Source organism: Hordeum vulgare, chromosome 4H (assembly GCF_904849725.1).
Source record: "Hordeum vulgare subsp. vulgare chromosome 4H, MorexV3_pseudomolecules_assembly, whole genome shotgun sequence".
In the NCBI taxonomy this organism is placed as follows: Eukaryota; Viridiplantae; Streptophyta; class Magnoliopsida; order Poales; family Poaceae; genus Hordeum; species Hordeum vulgare.
The window spans coordinates 25,822,192-25,831,358 of NC_058521.1; the positions used below are offsets into that span (position 1 = coordinate 25,822,192).

The window sequence follows — 9,167 nt, forward strand, 5'->3', positions numbered from 1 at the left end:
TGTCTTCGATCCCGGTACCATGCTCGTCGGTGCGACGACGAATCACCTCAGCTCTGGCACGTTGGTCAGACTCACCATGAAAAGTCCACACCGTATAATTAGGCGTAATACCCCACTTTTGCACGTGTTTACCCATTTTAAACTATGTCTGCTTTTTCCAGTTGTCGCAGTTGGGACAGGGGCACCATGTTTTTTGCTGGCCATTTGCAAATGCGGCTCTCACAAACCCCCTGGTTTTTGTTAACCATTCATGGGTCATGTCTTTCTGACTAGGGTGACCAGTGTACATCCAAGCACGATCACTCATCCTGCCTAGCTACCTATGGGCACACAAGAATTAAATATATAATTCATCATCTATATTCATCCGCTAATCAAGTTTGTCAGTTTTATTACGTCCATGCAACCTACACGCTAATAGGTAAAAACATGTCCTAATCCCACCCGAGTATGTGTAGATTGGGTTCGTTTTCCCATGCTCTGCTCCAGATCCGAAGCAGAATTTCGGCAGCACCTCCCCGTTGTTCTCCTGATACACGTCTCGACAATAAACGAGAGGATGTGTACCCAGAGAATAACAGGGAGGCACTAACGAAATTCCGCATCGGATCCGGAGCACAGCATACGGGAAAACGAACCCAATCTACACATACTCGGGTTGTCCATGGATAACGTTGGACAATTCAAAAGGATGGAGGTTATAAATATGCAAAGACATGCATATTTATATATGTCGCTCTGTCGAACGGGAGACACATACTGGTCACGCATACTCATGATTGAAGAAATCTATAGCTACCAAGTTTCATCGACACGAAGACCGAAACAGAGCAAATTAAGGGGGTAGGAGGAGAAGTCATTTGTGCTCACCAACAGACGCAAGGGCGGAGCTCGTCCAACGCACGTGGAGGTCGTCGAACAACTGCACATTCAAATTCACCCGATCAACACAAATATGATATTTTTATAATTAACGTAACCGTAAAAATATGTGACCTAACTCATAATTTACAAAACTATGACCCCGTCGGCCTCTGGAAGGCCGAAAAGCATCTTCTCGTTCAACACGAGGTAGAAGAGGTGTCGGGGGTCGGGGCTTAGTGGCATCAGGAGTCGGTGCCGTTGAGGGTCGGTGGCGTCGGGGGTCGGGGGTTAGTGGCGCCGGTGGTCGGGGGTCAGTGTCGTCGGGAGTCGAGGGTCAGTCGCTTCGGGGGTCGGGGGTCTTTTCGGTTAACAAGAGGTCGAAGAGGTGTCGGGGGTCGGGGGTAGGGGGTCGGGGATCGGGGCTCGAGGGTCACTGACGTCGGGGGTCGGGGATCGGGGGTCGAGGGTCACTGACGTCGGGGGTCGGGGGTCGAGGTTCAGTGGCGTCGGGAGTCGAAGGTCAGTGGCGTCGGGCGTCGGGAGTCGGGTGTCAGTGGCGTCAGGGATCGGGGGTCAATGGCGTCGGGCGTCGGGGGTCGGGGGTCGGGTGTCAGTGGCGTCGGGGGTCGTGGGTCGAGGGTCGGGGGTTGGTGGCGTCGGGCGTTGGGGGTCGGGGGCCGGGCGTCGGGCGTCGGGCGTCGGGGGTCGGGGGTCGGGGTGAGTGGCGTCGGGGGTCGGGGGTCGGGGTCGGGGGTCAGTGGCGTCGGGGGTCGGGGGTCGATGGTTAATGGCGTCGGGGATCGAGGGTCAGTGTCGGGGTGTCGGGGTTCATTTTTTCCTCTTCTTTCTTCTTCTCCCCTCTCCTCTTTTTCTTCTTCTTCTTCTTATTATTATTATTCTTCTTCTTGATCAGCTTCTTCTTATTATTATTCTTCTTTTTTCTCCTCCTCCTCCTCCTCCTCCTCCTCCTCTTCTTCTTCTTCTTCTTCTTTCTTTTCTCGTTCTCCTCCTCTCCTCTTTCTTCTTCTTCTTCTTCTTCTTCTTCTTCTTCTTCTTCTTCTTCTTCTTCTTCTTCTTCCTCTTCTTCTTTTTTCTTCTAGTTTTTTTCTTCTCTTATTTTTTCTAAGTTTTTTTCTTTTCTATCTATTTTTTTCTTTTCTATCTACTTTTTTCTACCTAATAAACTGACTATCTAATTTAACAGGAAAAAAACAGAAAAACTAACTATCTAATTTAAAAGAAAAAACAGAAAATAAACTAGCTATCTAATTTAACAGAAAATAAACTAACCTGCTAGCTTGAACCGGAGACCACCGACGGCGCGGGGCGGTGGGGGACCTCCGGCGGCGCGGGGAGGAGGGGAGGGCGACCTCCGGCGGCGCGGGGAGGAGGGATGCGGGGAGCTCTGGCGGCGCCAGGAGGAGGGGCGTGGGGAGGAGGGGCGCGGGAAGGAGGGGCGCGGGAAGGAGGGGCGCGGGGAGCTCCGATGGTGCGGGGAGGAGGGGCGTGGGAAGGAGGGGCGCGGCGAGCACCGGCGGCGCGGTGGGCCGAGGGAGCGGTGGGACGAGGCAGGAACGGGGAGGAGGGGCGCGGGGAGGAGGGAAGGGCGAGCTCCGACGGCGTGGGGGGGAGGGGCGTGGGAAGGAGTGGCGCAGGGAGGAGGGGGGCGGCGAGCTCCGGCGGCGCGGTGGGGTGAGGCAGGAACGGGGAGAGAGACGCGTGTGGGGAGAGAGGGGTGCGGGTTTAGGGCGACGGACGTTAAGGGGTTTTTCTCTTTGCCGTCTGTCCCCCTACGGCAAAGAGGTATAAGGCAGATGACAAAGAGAGCGGCCGTTATAGGGAAGAGGGGGTGTGCGGTGGGCCGCCCCGTGCTCTTTATCGTCTGTCGTCCTGTTCTTTGTCGTATGCTGGCGCACGACAAAGAACAGACTGATGGCAAAGATACTAGTAGTGGGAACAGGAGTCATCATCAGAAACCAAACTACAAAAGAATAGGTTACGCCTTAGCTGAAGAATTCGGCTCTTTGAGTTGTATACCCTAGAGGCAGTTGTTTCTTTTTCCGGTTTGTCTAACACATTTACGGTGGTTGATAGGACAAATGAGTTATCTTTTAGTCTTATCTCCACTAATTAGATGTACGTAAATATATGATTGGAGATACCGTTGCTGAAAAATCATTTTTAATTAAGAGAAGGCAAGCTTTTTTTATGTTTTATTTCTCTTCTACATAAAAATTTATTCTATCATGACAGTCCTAAAGTAACATCAATGCGCATGCTTATGAATACAGAGTAGCTTCAGCAAGGTCTCTGTAAAGACTTACACCACTTGCCTCACCCCTTTGCATGTCCTTTCTGCGATCAAGCCCAGGAGACCATTGACCACTTGCTGTTGGGGTGTGCGCTCGCGCGGTAAGTTTGGTCGTGCATCACCAGTGCGTGAGGAAAGCCCACTTGGATGCCTTCGGCCGATGCCAACTTGGTGCAATGGTGGACCGCCCTCAATCCGCAAAAGGAGTTCGGAAAGGAGATTTGGACGGTGATCACTCTGATGGCATGGCATGAACGATCTGGAGACACCAGAACTACATAGTGTTCAATGGGGCTCCCCCATCGGCGAAAACGGTGCTCAGGCAAATTGACGAGGAGGGGCAGGACTGGAGGGTCGCGGGTCTGCTTCGTGAGTCTAGCTTTTTGCCACGTAGAGTAGTGAGGTTGGACAGTGACGAGTGATCCGCATGTGGATCCTTTTCAAGCTTTAGTAAGCCATGACGTTGTAATGACTCGATGGTCATTCTTGGCTCTTTTTATCTATGCTTCTGATGCGTCAAGGTTTGACGCATTTTGAAAAAGACTTAAACAAAGAGCAAAGCTTGCTCCAGGTAGCAGCTTCCTTGGTCTCCGCCGGGTAGGTGGATGTGGATCAGAGACTGGGGTTTTGACCATTTGAGGTCCTGTGCACCATTTGCCCTCCTTGATGTTAGTACAGCCCAATTGCACAATGTGCAGGTATGCAGCAGCAATTGGACACTTTGGATATACGCAACATTCCACGAGAAATAGTACTATAGCTAGAAGGACCAGGCGCGCTTTGCTGTACCGTTAGATTAAAAAAAACTAATCACTTTGTTTCAAAATACAACGTGTATTACTTTTTTAAAATATCAAACATTTTAAATTTGATTATATTTGTAGATAAATATATTAAAACTCATAATATCAAATTGTTGTGATTAGATTCATCGTTAAATGAATTATCCTATTTGTTATTTAATATTGTGGATGTCGATATTTTTGCTTTCAACTTAGAATTAATACCCCTTATATTTTGGAATATTTGATTTGATGTGTGGGGGAGATGACATAATGTGTTCTGTTTTTATTTATAATTCGGTAATTTGATGGGCATTTCGTGGTGTGATTCTATATTATATATTAACCAACCTTATATATGTGGGAGAATTTCTACATCGACGGCTGCATGAGCGTGATTGATATGTTTTTTATTGGCTGGTTGCTATTGATTGATTTGAAAAACTATTAATTCGATTAAAATTATAAACCAAACCCATTAGGAAGCATAATGTATTTGTCTAAAGAACTGAACGATAAAGGTTTGAGAAATTATTGACCCGGTCAAAATCGAATGATCAAATTTTAGTTGGAGTCTTGGAGACCTCAGTTAAATGTGACTCTTTAAAACTAAATAGTATAGTGTGTAGAGGTATAAATAAAGTAATTAAATGAAAGAGCTTTGAAAAATTGCTGACCAGGTCAAAATCGGATGTCACAATGTCAATTGGAGACCTCAATTCAATGTGGGCTCTCCAATTCTAGGAAGATTAGTGTTATATATATAATATATATACAGTATTGCTATATTTTTTCAGAGGAAAGGCCCAAGAAGCACCTGGCTTTAAATTAATAATAAAGCCGATAGGTCCAATACACAGGCTGATTATAATGTATCGCTGTATTTTAGCTCACTGTGCAGTGTCCATAATCAGTTACATATATCTACCAAAAACGACCAACCCTGGTAAGCTCCTACAATTAACAAGGTGTTAGAGAGTTTGTCAAAAATCTTAATACAAAAACATAAGGTGGGAGGGGGGGATGCTGCCCTTACATCGGGGTCCAATGCCTTGAAAGTTATCTGATGCCAAGCTTATGAAATGTATGTACGAGAAGCACCTGCACAGTAAGGTTATGCAGTAAAAACAGACCCTACACGGGCAAAAAAACCATATAATACCAATTAATTTTTAATTGTTCTGTGTTATGATGGGAATAAAAATCGCGATCTGGCGTACCCGTTGGTAGGATTCGACATCAGGCCACTGGAACTTTACAGCAGATGTTCAGGACATCATCTAATGGTGCATGATCCCCTGTGCCCTCATCCTTCCTCGCATATAACAGTTCTTTCCCTTTGAACACGAACATTCCACCCTAACAAACATAGCAAACAAAAATGCAGTTCCGTCGATTAAGAAGACTGTAAAATCTTTTATGAAGTTGAGTTAGAAGTTGCCGAAGCAGTTGAGTAAGGGTAAATGATCTACCTGTTGCAGCACACTTGGCCTGTCATCTGGGGTGGCTTCGATTGTATAGTTCTTTGTTGCCTCCTTGAGGGAATCAAACCGAGAAAACACTTTCACCTTCAAAGAAATATGTTCATATTCATGACAATGTCCATGCACCTTTCATGATAAAACAGCTACACGGATGAAAATCACTGCTACGAAATGATGCTTACACTGGCTGGGTTGAAGAATGTGCGACCAACACCAAAATACAGGCCCAAGAGATCATAAGCCTGAAAAGTTAAATGGAAGTCATGCACTTGACAGAATAAGTATAAAGTTTTTTTTTAATAATGCAATTTCCAATATACAGATGATTGATCTGCATGTACCAAATACTGTAAATCCATGTGTCTATCTTATTTACATATCAACATGATTACATCTAAGTTATAAAAAACGAGCAAAAGGTATGCATTACAGCATACACTTGTCAAGGAGCAACGGCCATTTCCAATGGAAACCTTATACTGACACTCTTTCTCCAAAATAGCCACATTTTTATTGGATTGATCCTGTTAGTACTTGGTACAATGCAGCCAATGGCAATGAGATGTTAACAAGTTTAATAAGCATGTGAGTGCAAGCAGTATATGAAGTGCCCATACAGTATAGCACCATCCAGTAGGTACATTAAGGTGTGAGCACGCAAATCAGTACCTTGCGCTCAGGGTCTGCATAGAGGTAATCCAATGGAAAGGGCAACTGCATTAAACATATTTTAGTCAAGGTTACTTAGGGCTGAAAATATTCAAATATCACTAGTAAATACTCCCTCCGTTCTTAAATATAAGTCCTTTTAGAGATTCCACTTCGAACTATATACGGAGCAAAATTAGTGAACCTACACCCTAAAGTATGTCTATATACATCCGTATGTAGTCTGTAATGGATTTTCTAAAAGGACTTATATTTAGGAATGGAGGGAGTACTAAATAGACATATATGAGAAATGGGGGTTTTAATACACCCATTGTCTAGCATTAGCAAGTCCCAGACGAGGAGAATACGTTAAATTAAAACATCAGCAGGATTGTGCAATTATGGCAATGATCTATTGCAATTATTGGTGGGCGAATACCCTCAGGCAAGTTGAGTCTCAAGTGGTCAAATATCTGAGTCTAGAATAAGATATAGTCTATCACAACAGTTCAGTGTATGCTAAGAGTGTAAGAGGTAAGCTATAAATTGAAGTGTATTACATACACGCTCAGCAAGAATACGGGCTTTATCAGGAGTGCCAACACCAACGGCAATTAGTTTGACGCCAGCAGAATCAAATCTTTCCTTCGCGTCCTTCAACGTCAAGGCCAACTCCCAACTGCAGAGGACGCGTTCACAAGTAGAGTTGATGATTAGCAGAGAAAATAAACCAAACCAACATGCACAAACTCTATCCAGGTAGTAATACATCTAAAGGAGGAGCTATCTCTCTTTACCAGCATGGACATCCGAAATGCCTTAGCAACGCGACGACAGCCATTCCCTGCACAAGCACAAGCAGAGGCAGTGAATCATTCCCCCAATTTAATTATGTACTGCGTATGACCCATGGAGTGACCAAATAATTTGATATTTAAATGAGATTTAGTGTTTCGATCTACAGGAGGGGTACAATTTGTTCAAGCAAAGCAACAATTTCTACCAGCATACAAAAATTCCTATGATACGTCTCCTCGTAATACAAAGACCAAGCTAACTGGAGAAAAGGGTGAGCATATCTACCTCGTTCTGGTCCCACAGATCTCTGATCAGGACGGGCTCGCCGGTGGCCGCGGAGAAGATGGCGACGCCACCGAGGGCATCACCGATACCCGACCCTGGTTCCGGAGAAGAAGACGGAGCGGATGGAGAGCTCGCCGCAGCTGCAGGTGCCACCGGCGAGCGGTGGAGTCGGAGGCCGACGCGGCGGCGGCTGGGGACGGAGGCGAGGTCGGGGCGGAAGCGAGAGGAGGTGACGGCAGGGAGAGCGGCCGGCGGCGGGAGGGAGAGGCGTGGTAGCGAGGCGGCCGTAGTCGCGGCCATGGCTGGGGGTACGCGGCGAAACCCTGTCCGAGAGCAAGGCAGGCCGTGGGTGCCGAGCAATAGCAAGCGGACCAATGCGGTGGCGCGACGAGTAAATTGCCAAAACTACCACATTTCGCGCAACCGCGTCGAGAACATAATACGATTTTGTTTCAAAAACTATCAAAATCAGACTAATCAGTGATAAAAAACTACCATGTCAGAAAAGTTGACGATTTGGTTTATTTAAATCAGTTTATAACAAGGATGACCTGCATGAAAGTGCTGATGTGGCATAGTAGTCAAGCCCTGCTTACATTGACCGTTATGACACGTGGGCCCGAAAAAAAAATTTAGCAGGAGTTGCTGCTCGCCAGATCACGCGACGGCAAGGCGGCGGCGCTGCTCCCCAGATCACGCGACGGCAGGATGGCATCCTCCTCCTCCTCGGTTGTGGCCTCGCTGGCGGCGACGTGGGCAGGGTCATTGCTCTACCCCATGTCCAGCGTCGCCGCGTCGTTCTTGGAGTCCACGCCGTCGGAGACATGCTCGTCCAGATCGGGCTTGGCATGCGGGTCGTCCACGGCCGCCGCGGTGACGGCACTGCCTCGCTCCTGCTCGGCGCCTCCACCAGCCTCCTCCGAGCCAGAGTCCTCCTTGCCCATCGTCCCGTCCTCGACCTCGGGCTCGCGCGGCGGCGACGGCGCCTCCTTGTCCCTGGTGACCTCGTACGCGAAAGACGAGCGCGTGGTGTGACGGTACGCCGTGACGGCGGCGGCCTTGTCCCCGTCGTCCGAGCCGGCGATGGACGCGGACGAGGTGGACGTGAGGAAGTAGGCCCCGGCGACGCAGAGCGCGACGAGCACCCCAGTGCTGGCGTAGTAGACGCACGTGGACGTCGTCGCGGACAACGACGCGGCCCCGCCTCCGCGCTTCCCGGCGGCGCGAGAGCTCCGTCCCCCCACCCCTGCCATGCCGATGTGGACCACGCGCGCGGGGAGCTCGACCTGCCCGCCTGGCCTTGCTCGACGCTGCAGGCAAGGCGAGCCTTGCGGCCCTTCGGCGGCTCGACGCTGCAGGCAAGTCAAGCCCGGCGGCGCGGTGGCCTTCGAGCTCTCCGTTTGCTATGCGACGAGACACACATAACCTGTTTGATGTAATGCACGTGAGGGTGGAGAGAGGTGGAAGAAGAGGTCTGATGTGTGGGTCCTATCTGTAATAACGGTCAAAGTTAACGGTCAACCTGACATGTGGGCCAGCATTGTCAGAAAAACACGGTTAAAAAAGCTAAATCGGGCAGTTAAGAAGTTTGATAGTTTTTTGCCACAGATTAAAAAAAAATTGGTAGTTTTCCGCACAAAATCGTAAAGTGGTAGCTATTGGACACGGATGACTTGCCTCTAGCGAGTCACACAGTAACATGCGCCTATGCATCACATCTACGTCCGTTCCAGATCCAAGGGACTACAATGTTTCAAGGCTAAATCCCACCCAGAGGGTTCTTTTTTACTTTCAAGAGTACGTCAATGGCATACCTTTGAAAAATACCAAATTTATCAAACTGAAATAACACTTACATCGTTTGTAAACATGTGGATAAAGGCAACTACACACACGGCTGGGCATGTTTTTTTTATCCAACGGTGCCTCATTTGGGGTTTTGTCTGCCTAAGGTATTTTGTCAAACGCTTAGCAGGCGGGCGAGCTCCCATT

At 48.1% G+C, this 9,167-nt stretch overlaps 1 protein-coding gene across 2 annotated transcripts; it reads right to left on the reverse strand.

Moving 5' to 3' along the window:
- Positions 1–4,695: 4,695 nt before the first annotated feature.
- Positions 4,696–7,575, reverse strand: LOC123447652 (thioredoxin-like protein AAED1, chloroplastic). 2 transcript variants are annotated; one of them, XM_045124272.1, is made up of 9 exons: positions 7,176–7,575; positions 6,890–6,936; positions 6,657–6,771; positions 6,111–6,155; positions 5,624–5,683; positions 5,430–5,525; positions 5,178–5,316; positions 4,994–5,058; positions 4,696–4,911 (listed from the first exon to the last, which is right to left on the reverse strand). In XM_045124272.1, exons 1-7 carry the CDS (start codon positions 7,473–7,475, stop codon positions 5,197–5,199), a joined length of 783 nt encoding a protein of 260 aa, XP_044980207.1. In that variant the 5' UTR covers positions 7,476–7,575; the 3' UTR covers positions 4,696–4,911; positions 4,994–5,058; positions 5,178–5,196. The 2 variants fall into 2 exon arrangements, with proteins under 2 accessions (XP_044980207.1, XP_044980206.1); XM_045124271.1 differs by having other exon boundaries at positions 4,994–5,091; positions 7,176–7,541.
- Positions 7,576–9,167: the final 1,592 nt, after the last annotated feature.

Excerpts from the sequence above, each read along its gene's own strand:
- LOC123447652 (XM_045124272.1), bottom strand. The coding sequence starts at position 7,475 with ATGGCCGCGACTACGGCCGCCTCGCTACCACGCCTCTCCCTCCCGCCG. Across the intron at positions 6,937-7,175 it reads ATCTGTGGGACCAGAACGAG|GGAATGGCTGTCGTCGCGTT; the intron begins GTAGATATGCTC and ends GTGCTTGTGCAG. Across the intron at positions 6,772-6,889 it reads CATTTCGGATGTCCATGCTG|TTGGGAGTTGGCCTTGACGT; the intron begins GTAAAGAGAGAT and ends CGTCCTCTGCAG.